Here is a 22,649-nt window from a genome sequence, read left to right on the forward strand (position 1 = left end):
TATATTAAGAAGTGTATAAATATTTTAATGGAAATCATGTTAAACCATCTGTTGTTACTTTTTATGAATTGAAAGTTATCTATTTAAATTTGCATATCTAAATATAATATTTTGTACATATCCTTGTACTTGTTAATTTTTTAAAATAAATTATAAACAAAAGTTGACTGGAAGTCATTTTTACCAACAGTGATCAGATTGTATAGTAAATCATACTAGATGAATTATGCAGAATTCTAATAGCATTAGTACTGTAGATATGGACTAATGGACTAGTATCTACTCGTTGTTTGAAACAAAGATGTGCAGTAGGAATTGAATTTTATTAATATAATTGCCTCTTTATACAAGTAATTTATTTTATAGTATGGAGAACTCTGCTGTGACGTGAATTTCCCTTTGGGATTAATTAAGTCTAAACAAGCAAACAAACAAATTAGATTTGTATGTTAGAAATCATTAAAAAAGTCATTATCATTAAGCTATCATTAAATCAATAAGTCTTTACAATAACTTTTGATCAATTTAATGCATCCTTGATGACTCCAAACAGTACCATTTACATGCATGAACTCTTAATACACAGTAGCAAAAACATCTTTTTTCTTCACGTTTACTACGTCATTATTGATTGCAGTGCATCTCCAATCTTTTAAAGGACAGAGATTGTACTCCTGACTATCATTGAGCTGAAACTGCAGTTTTAGGATCCATTGTGAGTACAGTAGCGAGATCATACTCGGTCTGATATGAGTATTGACCATACCAGTAATGGCAGTCCTGTAGAGGAGAACTGTAGTACACATGCTCCGCAGAGCCAGGCTGATGGAGCGGTATTTCTCTGGACGAAGGGCCCGAACTGTAGCCTGACAGTGAGCTCAAGCGCTGCAGTATCGCTGGGTTAAACTGATACGTGAGTTTGCGGCGCACCTTCACGATTTCTCCCGTGCGGCTGTAGTTGCGAAGAGCGCGGGCCATTTTCTGGTAGGTCATGGTTTTGCGGTTGCCTTTGCGCTGACCCCAGCATTCGGCCAGTTTCTCTTTGTTTTTGGAAATGAAATGAAAGACTCCGCTGCCTCGGTCCGTCCACTGGATGGAGTCGCCCATGTTGTCATCGTGAAGAGCTTCGTGCAGATACTCATATAAACGTAGTTTCTTGCGGCCTGATGAGGAAGAGAAATGGACAATGCTTTTAGTACTTCTGTGTAATGAAGAACTCAGCTTTGTTCAGAGTTATGAAGCGTGGAAGTGCTGTACAGTTGGATTCATCGACACACATGAGTAGTTTTATGTTTTTTTATGTTTAACTCTCATAATGCAATTAAAATCTGTATGTTTTTTATTTTTATTCTGAGGTTATATTACAACCATAGGTTGCAAGGTGTTGCTAGGAAGTCAAAATATAAACTAATTAAATAACTTAATTAATAAAATTAACATGTAAAGTTATATATAATATAAAATTGGCTTGATAATGTGTCATTCAATGGATTTTAAGGTTTAAGTTTTGTAACTAAGGCCTAATATATCAGTACTTTCTACAGAATGAATTATTAATGATGGCATGTGGAAAAGCATGTTTTTAGCATCTTAATTTGTTTGTAATCATATTATAAATTCATTGAAAAGCTGTAAACACTCTGATTTAATATATTTATAAACACAGATATGGGCAAAATTGTTGGTACACTTCAATTTAGTTCAGGCCAGTTTGATTAGTTAGTATGCCTAGTTTATGCTTCTTCTGAACCACAATTCGAGAGTATTATCATGTTCAATCATTTAATATCAGTATTTTTTTCAATTATTCAGTACTTATTTTATTAACCATAAGTTATTTATGTGATGACTGTGGGATTTGCTTCCTTCACTGGAGGGCTAACAACAACAATTTTGGCCATGTCTGAAAATTAAAGATATTTACTCCATTTTGTGAAGTGAAACTGATTTAAATTTCTAATGTGTTATTCATGATTGCTCAGCAGCAGTTTGCATTTACTGTATGAAACCTACATATTAATAAAAAATAAAAAAAAGACATGAAAAGTAATATTTTACACTGGAAAGTTATTAAATAAAACATTTAATGTGCATAATAATATTTTATTTAATTTTGCATAATAACAAGATTTTAAAATGGTCATTTATTTTTGTAATAGCTGGATTTTAAGCAGCCATTAGTCTCACACAGTCCTTCAGAAATCATTCCAATACGCTAATATGAAGTATTTATTTTATAATGTTGAACAAATATGTGAATGAAATCCATTTACATTTATCATGCTTTAATAATTTGTTCAAAAGGAACCAGACGCAAGCTGTTTTGATGGTTATATTGGTCACACGTTGCAATAAGGTTTCATTAGTTAATGTATTTAGCAACATAAAATAATTATGATTTCCCAGTGGTAGGTTGCGGCTGGAAGGGCATCTGCTGTGTAAAACATATGCTGGATAAGTTGGCGGTTCATTCCGCTGTGGTGACCCCAGATTAATAAAGGGAATAAGCAGAAAATTAAATAAATTGATTGAATGATAATCATTATGAACAATACTTGTACAGCATTTCTTAATCAGTTCAGCATTTATTAATGCATTATTAAAACCCAAATTCAGGCTTGTTTACATTAGTTATTGCACCATCTAACATGAACCAACAACAAATTTTAACTAACATGAACAAATACTGCGATAAATATAATGTTCAATGTTCGTTTATGACGTTATTAAATGCATTAACTAACATTAACTAATACAACCTTATTGTAAAATGTTACCGTTAGATCTACTTAAAATAAATTAAATCTACTTAAAATAAATTTACATTTCAGAATAATAATAACTATTTGTATATTTGGAGTCTTGACATTTGTAAGGATTTATAGCCTGCCTTGAAAACTTTGTTATTGTAGTTGTTGTTTCCTTCAGGTTAAAACAGACCTGAATGCATTATGAGGCTTCGATTATTTTCAAATTGTGAAAAATCAAAACTGTTATTCAAGCACAAAATGAATCAAAAACAAAGTACAGACTAAAAACATGTAATAATATGTCACCTTTCCCGTGCCGCTGTGGTAAATTAGCGTAAAACGATGAAGTCTCAGTAGAACACAAAGACCCAAGAGACACGTCCGGGATAACATGAGGCCACGACTGCAGACACACACAGACAAACAGACAGGTTTCCAGTTACAAAAAATACAAGATTAAAAGCATCACAACTAACAGCTGAATGAGTTGTAAACTCACTGAGGATTCATTCCAGTCATATGTGGATCCTGGAGGCTCGAAATGAGGTGTGAACTGATAGTATGAGATGGCATGTCTCACAGATGACTGCTGACTTTCCAGATTCTCATAGTATTTATTTTCTAAAAGAAAATGTTAACAATAGGTATGCAATAGTAAAACGATAACAGTACACATGAATAATTGCAGCGTTGGATCAAACTAAATGTTGGGTTTTTGGGGGGAGATAAAATTTAAATGATTTAAATCTTTTTTTTAATCCAAAATGAGGTATGTCTGTTTTTGATCCAATGAAAACAACCCAGCATTTTGAGAGTGTAGTAATTGTAAGTATGATGATATAAAAATGTAAACAATTTTGATACTAACAGTCAAATCTATTAAATAATTCTGTACAAATGCTGTGATAAATCTCATGTAAAATCTGAAATATTAGACAAAAAATATTGACATCATATACGTGTGTGTGTGTACATTGTAGATTCAATACACACATGAATCCATATATTATATATATATATATATATATATATATATATATATACATACATACATACATACATACATACATATATATATATATATATATAGAGAGAGAGAGAGAGAGGAGAGAGAGAGAGAGAGAGAGAAATTATAGCAATGATATATGAATTTAAATATCTAAGCACTAATATAAAATAATATATAAAGCAATAGATAAAATAATAGGAATGATAATGATATTATATCAATACACTTTTAATTAACAACATTTAAAATACCAGTAGTAGTATTTATAAATGTAATAATAAAACATTAAATATATTCATTAAATATAGTCATACTAATTATAATCACAATAATACTAATAACATTGTTGTGGTAGTAGCTTTAGTAGTATTAATAATAGTAATAGTAATAATAACTATACAAATAGTAACAGTAGTATTAGTAATAATAATTACTATTAATAATAATAAATGATGGTTATAATTTCATGTTACTGAAAAGCAGAGGTTTTATTAATGTCATTTTCCAAAAAAAAAAAAAAAACATACTTAACACTTCAAGTGATAATAGAAGTGTAAAACCATGTGTAAAAACATCATATTTTATTAAATCTACCTGTGTCATAGTGCCGTATCTGAGAATGACGCTGAATAACATCAATGGCATCCTGAAAATCTTGATTGATATCATTTTCAAGAGACCCCTGTGAGAGAAAAAAATATACAAATATGATCATTTCAGAATTACATAATATAATATAATATAATATAATATAATATAATATAATATAATATAATATAATATAATATAATAGAACATAATATAATATATAATTAGAGTTTAAGTTTAATTTTAAATAATAGGTTTAAAATAATGAAGCAAATAAATACAATTTCAACCTTACTAGAAGATGCTTGAGTCAAAAGAACTCACCATTCTGGCCTTGACAAATCTAACACTTCATCTATGTAGAGCTCAACTGTGTTCAACTGGAAATGTCCTCATGCAGTGATTATAATGGACAAGATATATTGTAGAAGCACTACTGTTTTACTGGCCAACATGGCAATGCGGCCAGTTTTATACTTGAGTCCATTTAAATGTGTCACGTCAACATAACATGGAGCAGTCAATGATACTTTACTTCTCTTTTTGGAAATGAAGACCAGGTTAAGCTCATAGCCTCTCATTCCTGTAATCTCCATATCTCCATCCATGAAAAAATAGATAGAGCGAGAAGGAAAGAAAAAAAGAACGAGGGACTAACCACTAGTTTATTTTTGGATTCCCTCTCCTTTGTGAAAACATTTGCATTTCTGCTTAGAAGCTTTCAACGGCACTTTAGTTTATTGGTCCTGTAAAAAAAAAAAAAAAAGGAGATGCATCAGACAATAACAAATAATCACACGAGGGTATTAAAAAACGGGATTGCTTAGAAATCTTATCTGAGGTGTAACATGTTTATATGGACTTTCATGCAAATCTATAAAATCTAAATGGCGATTTTATTATTTTTTTTATCAGATTCTGTGCATGTGAAAAAAGCATTTGTGGATTTTTTTTGTTTGTTTTTGTTTTTTACAATATATATATTTTTTTTTTCATTTTGTTTTGTTTTATGTTTTTACATTTAATTTTTTTAATCATTTTTTTGTTTTGTTTGTTTTGTTTTGTGTTTTTTAGAATAATTACAATAAAATATTTATTTAATTGATTTGTTTTTATAATTCAAAAATACATATTTATTTGTTTTGTTTGTTTTGTGTTTTTTACGGTTTAAATTTTTTATTTATTTGCTTTATAAAGTTATATATTTTTAAATTTTTTATTATAATTTTTTTGTTTTTGTTTGTTTTGTTGTGTGTTTTTACAGTTTATTTTTTATTTATTTATTTGTTTTGTTTAGTTTTTGCAATTTATTTATTTATTTATTTGTTTTGTGTTTTTGCAATTTTTTAAATTATTATTATTATTATTTATTTATTTATTTTTTATTGATTTGCTTTGTTTTTTATGTTTTAACATGTTTTGTTTGGTTTGTGTTTTTAGAATTTTTTAAAAATTATTTATTTATTTGTTTTGTTTTGTGTTTTTACAATTTTTTTAAGTTAATTTGCTTTGTTTTTTTTTAATGTTTTAACATTTTTTTGTTCTGTTTTGTGTCAAGGGCATCACACACCGGACGCTCTGCACGCTGCTGCAACAAGGCGCGCACATGACAGTTGAAGGTATCACACACCAAATGCGCACATTCACATGCTATTTTAAATGAAACTATTCAGACGGTGCTCTATGGTGTGGCAGAAATATGAACAGTGTCCTGAGCCGTGGCTGGGCACTGCCAACAGCCGCCGACTTGCGGCGCTGGTGTGTGTACCCTCATAGAAACCTGTTTAGAATTTTGTAGTGCATGACGCTGCGCGTCGTCGAGCGGCGCTTCTGGTGTGTGACCCCCTTAAGACTTTTGTCTTATTTTTTGCCCTTTCTAATTTGTTTTGTTTTTACATTTTTTTAAATCTATATTTTTATTTATTTGTTTTGTTTTGTATTTTTACAATTTTATTTTATTTATTTATTTATTTGTTTTGTTTTTACATTTTTGTTCTGTTTTGTATTAGACTTCTGTCTTATTTTCTGCCTTTTTAATTTAATGTTATTTATTTATTTTTTTTACTTTTATTGACTTCTGTCTCATTTTTTAAAGTATATCTATGTATAAATGAATTGAATTAACTTCAACTCTCGATTGTTTACTCCCATTTTATTGTTGTTATTTCTTATATAATTTTCATTCCTCTCCTTAATCTGTCTTTTCCTAACTCAAAACATATAAACGATTTAGAGATGTACATTTCTTACCAACACACCATGTACATTTCATCACACACCAAAAACTCGCATAACGCACGTATTTGTGCTTTTTTTTAGTTTTTTTTTACTTCTCTTGTTTATCTTTAGACCTGCTGTATCTATCCAGAAACATTTTCTCCAACTTTGTTTTTTTTCTTCTTTTTTTTCTTTCCCTACATATCCTACTTAGTCTTGATCGAAAAAATAGATTCCAAAGCCTTTGCAGGAAAAAAAACAAAAAAGACATTATTTTCACAACAATCCTACGCACAATAAACAGTTCCTTCTTCTATTCATTTGGCATTCATATTAGCGCGATTGTCAACTAAAAAGACAGAGAACAACATGGAAAGGACATGCTTTTGGTGTATCAGGAGAACAAATGTTCAGATTTAGTGCCATTTCAATGCACTTCGTTTCTATTGTTCCAAGCTGATAAACCAGCAGTTCATTCATTTTGCAGTCTCATGACACAAGTTTTAAATATCAACTGACTGGCTCCTGAAGTTCCCCTTTCAGAGAATGAAAGTAAAGTGGCTGCTGATAAAAGATGTTTATGAGACCCTCAGCTTTTCACTCCACTGTGATTATCGCTGTGTTTGTGCATAATCAATATTATAAATGTGCGCTGCATGCCGGCTAGAAATTTACAACCCAGAACTGTGTAAACAACTTAATGACAATGCCTAATCAGTTATATTGTAAATCGGCTGGAACTAATGTTATGCGGGTTAGGTTTCTTGAATAGTTGCAGATTTATATGCATAAAATAATGTGCATCTTTTCTTTTTTTCCTTTTTTTTTTTTTTACAATGATTTACAAAAGGAACTGAGTGAAATGGCAGAATATCAAATTTGTGATTTATAATTTTGGCATATTGGCACACAACAAAAATAACAATAAGATGATATACTGTATGTATATATATATATATATATATATATATATATATATATATATATATATATATATATATATATATATATATATAATTACAGAATAAGCATGTCACGTTATTTTTACATAAATATATCTGCGATGCTGAATCACATCATTTCACCCATATATTGACATTTTTTTAAAGTAATTTGAAAATAAAATCATATAACAATATTTATATCTACATTTATTATATTTACATAAATGTAAAATGTTAAACTATTTCTTAAATTATTTACATATATAGTTAAAGTCAGAATTTTTAGCCTCCCATTTATTTATTTTTATTTTTTTAATATTTCCCAAATGATGTTTAACAGAGTAAGGAAATTTTCCCAGTATGTCCAATAATATTTTTCTTCTGGCAAAAGTGTTATTTATTTATTTATTTATTTTGGCTAGAATAAAAGCAGTTTTAAATTTGTTCAACATTATTTTAAGGTCAAAATTATTAGCCCCTTTAAGCTATATAGTTTTTTCCGATAGTCTACAGACTGAACCATCATTATACAATAACTTGCCTAATTACCCTAACCTGCCTAGTTCACCTTATTAACCTAGTTAAGCTTTTAAATGTCACTTTAAGCTGTATAGAAGTGTCTTAAAAAATATCTAGTCAAATATTATTTACTGTCATCATGGCAAAAATAAAATAAATCAGTTATTATAAATAAGTTATTAAAACTTATATTAAAATATGTTTAGAAATGTGTTGAAAAAAATCTCTCCGTTAAACAGAAATTGAGGAAAATAATAAACGAGGCTTTTGACTTACTGCAAAACTTACTTGCCTTACTGCAAAAAGGTAACTGGTTCGAGCCTTGGCTGGGTCATTTGGCATTTCTGTGTGGTGTTTGCATGTTCTTCCTGTGTTTGCGTGGGTTTCCTCCGAGTGCTCCGGTTTCCCCCACAAGTCCAAAGACATGTGGTACAGGTGAATTGGGTAGGCTAAAATTGACCATAGTGTATGTGTGTGAATGAGCGTATATGGATGTTTCCCAGTGGTGGGTTGCAGCTGGAAGGGCATCCGCTGCATAAAACATATGCTGGATAAGTTGACGGTTCATTCTGCTGTGGCGACCACAGATTAATAAAGGGACTAAGCTGAAAAGAAAATGAATAAATGAATGATATACATTAGTTTAATTAATACTTTTTTTTGCATATTTTGATGTAGACACACACAAATCTTTTTTTTGCTGAATTTTTTTCTACTTCCCAAGATCTCTCACTCAGACAAATTGTTGCTTTTATGTTGTTGTTTTGTTCATTTGTCCTCATTTGTAAGACAAACATAAATGTAACCAACAAACTCAGTAAACACAGATTTAAGCCAAATAACATTAATTTGATCAAAAATACAGAATAAAAGAGTGTATAGTAATGTAAAATAAGTAATGTAAAGTAATATTACAATTTCAAATATCAGTGTTACATTAGGGCCTACACAATATATGGTTTTAGCATTGATATTGCAATGTACGAATCTGCAATAGTCCCATTGCAGAATCAACCATACAAAATTGGGATTACAATTAACCAGGAACGACAGTTTAGAACATGTTATTTTACATTTAATTACTGACTTTCTGTACATCAATACTGTTAGACTCCTTAGAAAACTATAAAAGTGCTGTTTGTTTCTTTCTTTTCTTTTTTTTATCTGTGATTTAATTTGTGTATTGTATTTTGCATATTTTTGGACAATTTTGTGTCCAGATGCACTCCCCCCTGCAAAATCAGCCTAACCAAAATAAAACTATGAAATATTTCCAAATATTAAGCTAAAAACTATATTCATATCACAGAAAAACTAAATATTGCAAGGCCAGTGTCTTCCAATATTGTGCATCGCTACTTACCACTGACCTTAAGAATATATGTTGCTTAAGTTTTAATAACTCTTCTTATAATTATCATTTCATTTTTTTTGTTGAAGCTTTTTGTGAGATATTTCATTCCTTAAGAAGTACTGTAGATTTTTTTTAAGATAAACTTCTGTTATTTGAAACAAATAATTTAACAATATATATATTAAAATGCTGCTTTTGTGTAAAAAAAAAACTGTGAATAACATAAAATATGCAGTATATCACAAGCATGTTTTATTTACACTGGGCACACTGGTTTTCATCTCTCTTTTTTTATGGACAGGTTTGTAACTGTTTTGTGCACTTGTGTGGCGAACTGTGGAATTGTTTTTCCTGTCTGTTGCGGATGATAAAATGTGGGGAAACTCTGCTTGAAGTGTTTGAGGAGCTTTCCTCCGCTCTACATCACAAGGTCTAAACATTTTCACTTTAATCGTCAGCACATTTACATAAAACCTGTCAAGCGGTAAAGAGCTTTAACAAGTCACCATCTGACATTTTAAATTAGTGAACGATAATACCTGAGCATTTAACAATGCAAAATAAAAACAGTGACTGAAAGAATGATTCCCTTAAAATAAGCCTTTTGAATCCGTCTGCATCTTTCCAAATGTTTGAGTTATTTTTTTTACTGGTTTATGAATTTATGTTCGTGTGTCACGCCTGCCAAAGTATTTACATTTTGTAGTGCAGCAGTAGCGAGGGCTTTATCTTTTCAAACAAAGAGCTGCTTTCCTTCCCCTTCTCTTCAAGCCGTCTATTCAAAAGGGCCATTAATACCAAACCCAATGAGGGAAGGGCATAACCACAGCATAGCTCCTATTCAACTTCTTTATTTACTGGCACTTAATCAAAATAAGTTCCCAAAGTTGCGGGCACAGGTAAACAGGTCACTCAAGCTGCCTGCTGAAGTTAACCACTAGCAGAGCTTAGCCATTCTAGGTGACAATAGAATACCGCTGTTAAAAGCTTCTGGTTTATATATATATATATATATATATATATATATATATATATATATATATATATATATATATATATATATATATATGTGTGTGTGTGTATGTATGTATATATTTAAAAAAAAATAATAGTAATAAGTAATTTCTAATAACTAATATAATTCTAATTCTAATAATTCTAATAACTAATGTAACATACCACAGTATTTAGTGCAATTTAAAGACTTAACTAGGCCTTAACTAGGCAAGCTGGGTTAATTAGGTGGCATGTCATTGAATAACACTCTTTTGTTCTGAAGAACAAAGAATAATACGATTTGCTATAAGAATTTCCCTGTTGAATATAATTTGGAATATATATATATATATAGTTTCCAATATAGAATATAAATAATAGTTTCCAATTAATATATTAATAATTTTCCCTTCAAAAGTACATTGAAATTGTTGCATTATTCAATTGTTGTCTTATTCAGGCTTCAGACATGACTAAAGTAAAAGACTGTATGTAAGAAAGAAAAATCAGTGCATCTACAGTATTTTATATTAAAACTAACGTTCTATGCTTTAAGGCTTCATGTGAATGATTTAAATCTTTATGTTTTTATCCCAAATTTTTTTTCTTTTCATTTTGTTGATTTCAAACGTCTTTCGCTTGTTTTGCAAATGAGTGGATGAATGTCATTTGTCTTGCCCTTTCAAATACTTCCTGATATCCCATTACTACTTAGTGATGCTGCACAAACTGTACGTTTCCTACATCAGGGTATCTGCAGGCTCTTAAAAGGTCCTTAAATGTCTTAAAATTTCAAAAACGTAATGTTAGGCCTGAAATATTGTTTTGTAGGTCTTAAATCATTTTAAACGGATCTTAATTTTCCCTTGTTTATGTAAAGCTACCCAATCAGTACAACACACATCCAATCAGCTGCCAACAATACATCTCAGCAAACTTTTAGCAAAACTATATTTATAACCATGCATGTTGTCCATACATTTAGTTTTTAAAAAGTTTTTTTTTTTATGTTGAAAAATATTTTTGTATTCAACTAGGGTCTGCTTGTTTTGACACGTTATTTAAAATATGTGACTAAGAAATAGATCATTAGAATTAGTTTTTTGATGGGGCAAGTAAATTTATTTATTTTTTATGTAAAAATTTTTTTTTGCCATTAAAAAAAATACTTAGCATTTAGCCCTCAATACAAATGAAAAAGTCTTAAATTTTACTTTGTGAAACCTTCAAAAATCCTGTATATTGTTGTGTAAAATGTAGAAAGAATCCATACATCCAAAATCACATACTGAGTACATGCTACATTTGAATTTAGACTTACTATTATGTTTTAAAGTATGAACGCAGCGAAATGCACAACGTCTGCCATGTTTTCATTATCACATGACCTACCATTCATAAATCATCCACTGCTGCCTTATGGTGAAGTAAATAATGTGCCTAATAAAGTGGCCAGTGAGTGTACAGTAATTTAGAAAAGCATGCAAAACGTAAGTGTTTTAACTAAAGCTCTTGGCCGCGGCTTTCAGCATCAACAGTCCTTTATTTGCATATCAATGTAATTATTTAATGGATCCACAGTTCTCTTTCATGCTTATCTAGGCATGCACATGCTTGTATAAACTTTATAATGCAATTATTGACAAAATGGAGATTTGATGAAAGCAAAACAGGCGAGAACATCAGCCACTTTCCAAAAATATAAGCATTATGTGGTAATTACTATTGCAGGACTGTTCACAAAGCTTCAAGATGAGGTATTTGTTTATTGGCACAGACATAAAAGTATCCAGATTCAAGAGTTTGCTTATGGATGGTCAAATAAATATATCCACATTTTCAGAACTACTGGGAGTGTGCATTATATTTGTTATTGTAATTAGATGATTATACACTGCTTTTGGTACAAGTGCCCCAGGTACAGAAGTAATAGGGCAGAACCATCCCATTTACATGGACATTAAACATGATACCTGAGCTGGAAAACAATAATAACCGTTTATATTTGATCGTATATTTTTCCTTTCTCTTTCTTTCAGGAAAGCCCTACAGCTAGCTGACAGGATCCCACAACAGCGAGAGGATTTTAATAATTATTGCACATACAGTTTAGGGGTTTTCCCCTGTCAAAAGAGCAGCCACTTGCTCTGGAGTCACGTTAGCGAAGGGAAATGCGATCAGAGATGAAAGATATACAAATGCGAGTAACATGGTTGCAAAGGACATGACAGTAAACATAAAGCAATCAATCAAGTCAGTTCTGACATTGTGCAACATCAAGCAAAAACATACGTGAACACACCTTCAACCACAAAACGTATTGTGTGTGACTCAATTGTCTGAATTAAAGCAAAACAAGGTGAAAATTGCAACTGAGCCATGAAGCGACACTTTATGATTGTTTGTGTCTTCATAATAAGTGGAAAAATAGCTTTATTATTGTTGATCATGATCACATTAAAGTGCTATTTCAGCCTCCCATATTAAAGGCTTGGGGAAGTACAGGCATACACATATAGTATTAGGTGGTTACTAATAAATGGATTTTAAAGTAATATAGTTTGGCATTTGAAAATATATACTTCAAATAAACGTGAAATTTGCGCAAAGAAGAAATGATCATATTAGTTTAAATGTTGAAATGCCTAAATATAGTCACTTAAGGGGGAAAGACATTTTTTTTCTATATTCAATTATATCCTATATATATATATATATATGTGTGTGTGTGTGTGTGTGTGTGTGTTAATATACTATTTATATGATATTATTTAGTATTATATACAAATATAATAATAACTATTATTATTATTATTATTATTATTATTATTATTAATAAACATGACCCTGGAACACAAAACCGATCCATGTCGCATGGGTATTTGTCTGGACAAAATATGGATTTTTCTTTTATGTCAAAAATCCTTCTAATATTAAGATTAGTTTCCATGTAGACATTTTAATTGTAAATATATCAACCTTAATGATCAATTGCTAATATGCATTACTTAAGGACTGTATGTCAATTTTAAAGACGATTTGGGTGATATTTAGATTTTTTTTTACTTCAGATTCCACATTTTCAAATACTTTTATCTTGGACAAATCTTGGTCCCATCCTAACAACCACTATTAGTGAAAAGCTTATTTATTCAGCCTCTGGAAGGTGTATATTGACACTTACGACCAGAAATATTGACACTTACGACCAGTGTTGGGGAAAGTTACTTTTGAAAGTAATGCATAATATTATTGAGGTAGTCCCCTGAAAAAGCAACTACTGTATTTGCTTTACTTGGTTACATTTTACAATCTGTAATGTTACATTACTTTTGAGTTTCATAACTTGCAGATTTTTTTTTACTTTTTCTGTTAAATAGAGGCGATTTTTGTCGTATTAGTTACAGAAAAATGACTGTCCATTGAGTCAATTTCTTTTTCAATGGTTTCAAAATAATAAACTCATTCTCTCATTGAGTGTGTGATTATTTTTAACTCAGCACTTCATTTTCATTCAGCAGTTTATAATTTTTAAAAGCTAATTAATTCATATTATATAATAATTTTTTTTAAGTAACGCGTTACTTTACTCATTACTTAGAAAAGTAATAGTATTACATAACTCGTGTTACTTGTAATGCTATACCCCCAACACTGCTTATGACTGGTTTTATGGTCCAGGGTTTGATGTTTTATAACATTGCATTATTTTATTACAATGTAAAGATACAGTATCTATGTATATGCACAAGTAAACTTGATAAATATGTATTTGATGTTTTTAAACATGCATTTAAATGTATATTTATTAACTAATTTATTAACGACATTTTTGAAATAATTGAAAATTCATGGCTCAGTTAATCAAAACTTCTCTTATGGCCTTTATGTTCATTATAAATATGTTTGTGGATGGAGAAGTACCCATGAAGTCCGATTCAGGATGTTTCTCCCATTAATGTGCGATTTGATAATAGATCATCAGAACTAATCCAAAACACACACACAAAAAAAACATCAGGTTTCAGTCAAGACAACAGGAAGAAGTTTCCACATGAGCTCAGGAGCATTCAGTGTATGTAGTAACCATGTTTCCTCTTCTCTGTGTGACAGTCCTGCAGTGCTGCCTGCTGGAGCCTTGGGTCCGAGTCTGTTGTCCATTAAAAGAAAACATCCTCTCCATGTCTTGGAACACATCATCAAACATGTCTCCACCGAAAGAGCTCTGGAAGTGCCTCCTGTGCCTGCTGCGTGCTTCCTCATGGGCCTTAAAGTGGCTCTGGAAATGTCTTTGGTTGTGAGAGTGAGGACTGTGTCTGAATGCATCTTCAAAGTTGAAGTTAAAGTGTTGATGGAAGTGCTCAGAGCCTCCTCCGGAGAACGGACGGCTTCTCGTCTGATCATATTCCTTCCGCCGGTTGTCATCTGATAATGTTTCGTAGGCTGGGAATGACAGATGCGAAGATTTAATAAGTGATGAACACACAGGTGTGGTTTTGAACAGGTATGTGATGGTGACTCACCTTCAGCAATCTCTCTGAACTTTGCTTCTGCGTCAGGGCTTTTGTTTTTGTCTGGGTGGAAGCGCATGGCTAGTTTGTGAAAGGCTTTTTTGATCTGCCGGTCAGATGCATCTTTGGGAACCCCCAGGATCTCGTAGTAGTCTTTCTCAGCCAGGATGAGCTCTGAGATGAGCAGAATGCTCACAGCCACTGTGAACACTGACTGTGCTGTAGCCATGTCTGTTAACAGGAAACAACACTTCATTTGCTGCGAAAATTCACACCCATACTTATCAATCCATCTTGTTGATGTATAACAAAAAACATTTTAGCTAAAATAGTAAATAGTCTTTGCTATGAAGCATAAGAATGTGGCCTGTTTAATCTTTCCTTTTCTCAGAGAAAAAAAACTTTAATTATATAGTGTAACAAAAAAAAAGAAAAAAAATCTTGTCAGGCTTATTTTAAAGTCATTTTTTTCCAAACCATTTTACCTATTTGTCAGCAAGAAACGGGAAAATCATTTCAAACGTAGGCTTTTCTATATTTTTAAAAGTACAGGTCAGAATAAGTGTGTTTTTACTGTATTATTAAAACTTATTATTTCACCACTATTTTCACATTTTATCTTCTTAAACTTATTTGAATGGTCAAAGTAGACACTTGAATTTAATAAGATTCATGTGTATATAAAATTAAAACTGAAATAGTGAATCTTTCCTCCATTAATCTTGATATTTGCATTAATTATGGCCAAGAAAAAGAAAGATGAGGTCTGTATCAAAGCTCTCTGAGACTTAATGATAGGCTATGTTATGTTTGTTGTATTTCAACAGTCTATTACTCATTTACATTAGATGCTGATTTATGCGTCAGGTCAATCCATTGTCCAGAAAACAAAACCATGTCAAAATGAGACAGTTCCCTTAAAGGATTTGGTTTTATTAAAGCAAATATATAATTTCATATGTCATTCTTTTCATATATAACCGGACATGTTCTTGACAAGTTGAAACTGATTTAAGCTTTCAACGCTATTCTCACAGATGCTTATATTAGAACAGAATTCAGAATTATTGTCTTACATTATAGCAACAACAATACGTATATTAAGCTGTAATTTATGCTTAGCGGTAAAAGAAAATGTCTGCTTTTAACTTACCCGATGCTTTCAGTCCCAAAGTTGCATCAAGCACAGAACAGCTGATCGCTTTTCAGAGCGCAGTGACAGTGCTGAAGTTTACTGCACCACGACTCGCAACGTGATTGGCTGATTCCCGCGATGAATGACTATAAGCGTTTTCATTGGTCCACATCGGGTGCACATGGAACACTTCTCGGAGCGTCACTTCCTGTTTGTTTAGCAGGATTAGTGAGGTGTCATCCGCATACCGCGAAAATGCGCTGTCAAACTGCAAACTGAAAGTGGTTTTTGTTTGGTTGTTCTTTCAGACTTTGCTACCGTTTGTTATTTTGTAACACTTTTAACGCAAACCAAAGTTCTTCTATAATGTAATACGTGTTATTACTGCACAAGAGTTTCAAATAATTTGAAGGGGGTTTTATGTTTTTTGTTCATTAAGTCAATGAATAATAATAATAATACATACATCTTATTATCATATATATATATATATATATATATATATATATATATATATATATATATATATATATATATATATCCCCCTGAATTACTAGCCCCTTGTTTTTCCCCCAATTTCTGTTTAACGGAGAGAAGATTTTTACTCATAATAGTTTAATAACTCTTTTCTAATAAGTGATTAATTTTTTGCCATGATGACAGTAAATAAAATTTGACTAGATATTTTTCAGGACACTTTTATAAAGCTTAAAGTGACATTTGAAGGCTTAACTAGGTTAATAAGGTGAACTAGGCAGGTTAGGGTAATTAGGCTAGTTATTGTATAACGATGGTTTGTTCTGTAGACTCTCGAAAAAAAATAGCTTAAAGGGGCTAATAATTTTGACCCTAAAATAGTTTTTAAAACATTAAAAACTGATTTTATTCTAGCCAAAATAAAACAAATGAGACTTTCTTTAGAAGAAAAAATATTATCGGACATACTGTGAAAATTTCCTTGCTCTGTTATACATAATTTGGGAAATATTAAAAAAAAGAATTTCAAAGGGGGGTCTAATAATTTTGACTTTAACTGTTTATATGTCAATTTTATCTATTTTGGACATGCATTTTTTCGTTTATATAAGGCACAAACTAATATGCCGCCCTTCCAGTGTAACAACAGTTTACATGCAAAAAAAAAAAAAAAAATGGCAGTCATATTTGGAGCAAGGATTTTTGATTACATATTATACAACTATAACTAAGGATCAGAGTACAGTCCCAAAATGCTCATTAACTGTTGTTTTATATCTTTATGCTTTGCCACTCTTTTAATTTCCAGACAGTTTACATTATTTTAAATCAAATGTAGTATGGTGATTACACTTATGTTTATACATACGTAATTTCTGTACTAATGGTTGCTCTGCAAATGAGATGAGGTCAGGCTAAAGATAGATCAAAGCATGACGTGAGAAGAGTGGATACAGAAGACTCAGTTCAGTTTTGATGGTAAATCTGACATCTGAAAGGCTGTTTCAGATATATTTCCACATTGTGTGCGTATGTCTTTTCATCTTAAACTTTTAGACATGAAACTGCTTAAACATGAAATAGTTTGTTAGTTTGAATAAAAATGTAAAAATCATGTTTGATTTTAATGTTCAAATTGAAATGTTTGACTTTCATAATCTTGCAGAGTGACCACATGACTGCATTACCCAGACCATCCAAACCAGTCCAAATAAGACAGGTATGGAAAAAACACTTTTTGTACTGATCTTGTTGCTTAAACTTTTTCAACTGAGGTTTTTCCTCTCTCAGTGATAGCAGAAACTGACAGCATGCCAGATGCTGCTGTTTCTGTGTGTGTTTGATTACTCTAGAAGGGCCACAAGCAAAGCTCAGTTCTGGAGTTAGATTGACAGTCTCAAGCCAATAAAATAGCATGAAAAACAGTGGGACCAAAAAAATCTATATAATACAATACAGTATTTATTTATAAAGCACATTTAAAAACAACCAAAGTGCCATACATAAGTGTAGTAAAAGAAAAAGTAGGAAAAATCTAACAAGACTATTAGATTTAATCAATAAAAGCAATAATAGAACCAGTAGTCAAGGAGTATTGAGAAAAAAGTGAGAGAAAATGGATAGGTTTTTAAAGCACACTTAAGGAAAAAAAGAGGAGGATAGTCTAAGCGGTAGACTGCTCCACAGTTTAGGACCAGCAATTTCAAATACACAAAGCTCTCGTTTTTTATAGTGAGTTCTATGCATAATGAGTAAATTAAGATCGCTGGATGGCATATAAAGACAGAGCCTACTGTCTTTATACTTTGGTACTGTAAGTAAGATTTTTGACGGCTTTGTATACAAATAACATTTTAAAATCAATTTTATGTTTGTACACTAAATAAAAAAGCTAAGTTCTATGCTATCGGTTTGTGTTGGGACAACGTAAATGAATTAAGTTAACTTGTTAGGTTTTACAAATTTAAGTGGATTTGAACATAAAGCAATGAAGTTGTCCCTTCAAAAAAACTCAAGAATTGTGTTTTTTCAGCTCAGTTGAAATAAGTAGTTTAAACAAACAGCAAATGTCATTTTGTAAGGGTAGATAACCAGTGGAGTGCAGATAAAATAGCAGTTAGGGTGCCAGAGAGTATAGCAGCTGCATTTTAAAATGTCTACACACTAGAGAGTGATAACTGTGAGCATCACCATAGTGAGGAGAAATCTAAACAGTAATTCAGATGATTTGTTGCTAAGGCATAGATTGCCATTTGGAATCTGCTCTTAAGAATGGTTTGACATTAGAAAGTTGTCAGAGATGAAAGACTTTACAACAGTACTGACCTGTTTTTCTTGGTCAGACACCTGTTAGTACTGATCTGTTTATTGCAGTGATTTACATGCGGTAGCAGAGAATCAACATCTAACACAATTTTTTTTTTTGCCAAATATTATTTCAGTTTATTTTCATTTAAACTGAGAACATTGTTTAAGGATCTAAGTTTAAGCTCAATTAAGCAGGCCAAATTGTATGCAAGCCATTTTTATCATACTGTTTTAAAGTAAAATAGAGGAAATAGATCTGCTTATACTGTAGACGAAAACATACTTTATGTTTATTAAAGATGGAAGCTACAGGGATACATGTACAGGGTGAATAATACAGGCCCGAAGATTGATCCCTATGAAACTTTACAATTGAAAGGAATTCTGGAGGCAAACTCATGGCCAGCTTACACACATTAATACATATGTTGGTCAGATCAGAACGAAACCACTGTAAGATGCATGTAAGTGCATTTCCCAAGTATAGTCTGAGAATGCCAGGGGAGTTATTAGTTATTCGAGTTTTAGATCCCATTTTATATTAAGTGGCTTTGTAAATGTATTTAATCATTCATAAGTACAATGTAAAAACATGTATTTACACAATACTTACATAGTAACAAATGATTAAATTCAGTGTAAGCACATATTAGTATTATATAAAGTGCAACCCAGCTTTGTTCATTAATTATCGTTCTTCCAGTAGACAGGTTTATAAAAACACATTTATTTACAATATTCACTGGCCACTATTTTAGGTATAAATACACTTAGGTAATATAGGGTAAGACACCCTTTATGCCTTTGGAACTGACTTAATTCTTTGTAGCAAAGATTCTACAAGGCTGTGGAAACATCCCTCAGAGATTTTTGTCTATACTGACAATCGGACATGAATCTGTAGCTGAGTAGTAAATGCTTTTTTGTAAAACAAGCAAAACCATTTTTTAAGAAAAAAAATTGGTAAATGTAAAGGGTCACTAAACTGATCCACTTTATCAATTCTTTTTTGAATTGTACCTTAAATATGTCCTATTGTGTGACAGAAAAAAATAAGAAAAAACATTCTTAGTAATACACAAATAGCGTCACATCTATTTATTATTATTGTTGGTATCATCATAGTTTGTACTTGGGGAGTTACACCAAAGGACAATAAAACTTAACAATTTTATAGTGCCACAAAAGTTAAATATTCTTTAAACTAGTTAAGGTTTTCTGTGGAATTGCTGGTTTTCAATTAGCTTGCATTGTCACACCAGAGGTTATGGTTTCAGTGACAAAATTGATCAAGCTTCTATGTTTTTACAAATATATCCAGACATCCCAAGTCTCCCAGAAGATTTGGGAGGCTCCCGCATATTTATAGTGGCTCCCTGGTCCTTGCGAATGAGATATAATGTCCCGGAAATGGAGGTGACTGCCCCCCACCCTCCTCTTTATCTATGTATGGCTGCCTGTAATCTACTGAACTATGCTTAAAGGGCAGTAGGGCACCCGTTTTACCCTTTTCAAGATTTAAAATCGGTCTTTTGTGTCTCCAAAATGTGTCTGTAAAGTTTCAGCTCAAAACACCCATCAGATTATTACAAAGATCGGCAGAGTGAAAGTACTTGACCTGAGTTAGTTGATGGGTGGAGGTCCGAAACTATGGGAATCTCGTTTTGAATGCCTGGAACCAGATCGGACGTGGGTGGCCACCGACGAATGCACGTTCGTAAAAATTGAAGTACCAGGTAGACCAATCCGACCACATGCTTGTTAAAAGTACTGGTTCAGGCTGCGACAGGGCTTGGGCTAGGGGCAGTTATCTGCATGAAACTGAAGTTTTAATCCTGCTCTTTATATTCAGCCTTTGTTCACCTGCTGCCCGACCCGCCCTGTTTTCTACCCGCCCCAATCGTTTCCCGTAAATTTTCAAAATCTCAAATATTTGATATATCATGTCAGCATTATTTCTATACACATAGCAGGTACATATTGGGCCGAGAAATAATGTATATAGATTAAATAGGCCTCCCTAAAAATCAACCAAAAAACATTATTTGTATTGCCAAAATAGTGCAGCATTGCTGCATACAAACAAGACAGTGCAAAAAGGGCAATAGCGCAAAACAGTAGTGCTCTCTCTCATTTTCTCTCTCTCACACACAGCACTACGGCAGATGCTCGCCTGCTCCCATTCAAGTTACACCAGAGTTCCTGACCATACGGAGTATACGTGCGTATAGCCCCAACTACACCACTGCTGTCCACCATGGAGAGCTGTTCGAGCGGTGAAGCCCAGGGTTTTATTTTTACTGGCTGTTCCAGAAACATAAGATTACCCACCTCTGAACAGCCCGCACTCATATAGCCCAAGAAAGAATGTACATGAGTGATTTTTGTCACCATGACAGTTGGATTGCCACAGTCAAACACCCCCAGGGTGGGTCGCAACTCAGTTGGTGGCCGAGGGAGAAGGGGGTACCCCCCACGCGGCCCCTAGGTGATTGACACCAGAAGCAGGGACAGCTCCCACTGAGGAGTGCCCCACCCACCAGCCTCACCAGGTAAGTGAGGAAACGATAGAGGAGTAGTGGTATTTCACCGGTGGGGGGTGATTTTTCCGTGTTGCTTGCATCTTTCACTTTGTGACATCTGATTTCACTTTGGGTATGGGTTTTACTGAAGGTTTGCCGCTCATTCAAATCTTTTCCCTCATGACGTGAATCTTTCCTCTTTATACCCCCCCAATCCTTTGGGTGCTGCGGCGAGCAATTCCTTTCCCCTTCATGCGACCCCCATTCCCTCCACAGACTCATAGTCTGGACGTGGGAGGGGAGGGAGCCTGGGAGGGATTGGCGAGACAACCAGGACACCACGTCAAGCCTTCGCAGTTCTCCTTCTGGAGTTCTGAAAGCCCATTCCTGGCGTCTTTGCCACCATTGGGCCTTGGCCTCTGTCTTTAGGAAGGCACACAGCTTGTTGTGTTGACTGATTCTGGTTGCCTGCACTGCTGGTCACTGTCCCAGGATGTGAGAGCTGGTCTCCAACTTTTCCAACTTCCAATCTACTAAATGATTTGATTAGTCTTTCACCCCTATACCTAGCTGAGACAACTGATTTGCATGTCAGGCCCGCTGCAGCCACCACCTCAGTGGGAGCTGTCCCTGCTTCTGGTGTCAATCACCTAGGGGCCGCGTGGGGGGTACCCCCTTCTCCCTCGGCCACCAACTGAGTTGCGACCCACCCTGGGGGTGTTTGACTGTGGCAATCCAACTGTCATGGTGACAAAAATCACTCATGTACATGCCTTGCTCAGGCATAGTTCACTATCTTTCAGGTACCATCAGGGGCTCTAGTTCCAACTCCCTGATAGAGTAGGCAAGACCGGGGCAAGACCGACCAGACCAGTCTAGGAAAAGCCATTTTTATTTACATTTTTGTTCTCTTCTCCCCCAAATTCCAATCCCCTCTGCCCCCTTTTTGTAAATGATGCTAATTATCCGGCTACAAGATTCTGGTTCCAAGCCTAAAAGATGTCCTCTGCTTTTCAGCTTTGCCCCCAGATTCCTTTCCCAGCCATTCATTCAGAATCAGACAAGCCACCACTGCAACCCACTAAGAGCTCACACAACAACAAATCCAAACCCAAATCCCATTCAAATTCAGCCACCACCCACACACCGGAAGCCAAAGACATGAGCATGTCTCAGCCACTTCCTCTTCTCTCCCGTTCTCTCAACTTTGATCACGACCTGTGCCTCTACCTTCTAGCTACTACCATTGTTTCTTTGTTTCTCCCTTGCATGCTCTACTCTGGTTTAGAAAAATCTTTCTTTCAGCGTCAAGTGCTCTGC

General features: G+C 33.1%; 3 protein-coding genes across 6 annotated transcripts in view; 1 reads left to right on the top strand and 2 right to left on the bottom strand.

The window, feature by feature from the left end:
- The window catches only part of LOC147844695 (uncharacterized), a 50,971-nt gene that overhangs the window by 27,023 nt on the left and 1,299 nt on the right, over window positions 1-22,649 (top strand). For 2 of the 3 annotated variants that reach the window (XM_087248163.1, XM_087248164.1), the window contains 3 exons: window positions 14,491-14,881; window positions 17,666-17,719; window positions 20,962-21,359. The gene's annotated coding sequence lies outside the window, so the exon portion shown is untranslated. Of the gene's footprint in view, window positions 1-5,905; window positions 5,967-14,490; window positions 14,882-17,665; window positions 17,720-20,961; window positions 21,360-22,649 lie in introns of all 3 variants that reach the window. The other variant, XM_087248162.1, reaches the window with a different exon arrangement.
- spic (Spi-C transcription factor (Spi-1/PU.1 related)) lies at window positions 511-4,790 on the bottom strand. Its single transcript, NM_001004621.3, has 5 exons — window positions 4,672-4,790; window positions 4,354-4,441; window positions 3,250-3,371; window positions 3,057-3,153; window positions 511-1,163 (listed from the first exon to the last, which is right to left on the bottom strand). Exons 1-5 carry the CDS (start codon window positions 4,672-4,674, stop codon window positions 682-684), a joined length of 792 nt encoding a protein of 263 aa, NP_001004621.2. The 5' UTR covers window positions 4,675-4,790; the 3' UTR covers window positions 511-681.
- Window positions 14,068-16,095, bottom strand: dnajb9b (DnaJ heat shock protein family (Hsp40) member B9b). Of its 2 annotated transcripts, NM_001024393.1 has the most exon segments (3): window positions 14,068-14,820; window positions 14,901-15,119; window positions 16,042-16,068. In NM_001024393.1, coding segments are annotated over 2 exon segments (600 nt in total). In that variant the 5' UTR covers window positions 15,118-15,119; window positions 16,042-16,068; the 3' UTR covers window positions 14,068-14,437.

This window comes from Danio rerio, chromosome 4 (assembly GCF_052040795.2).
Source record: "Danio rerio strain M-AB ecotype USA chromosome 4, GRCz13ab, whole genome shotgun sequence".
Lineage (NCBI taxonomy): Eukaryota > Metazoa > Chordata > Actinopteri > Cypriniformes > Danionidae > Danio > Danio rerio.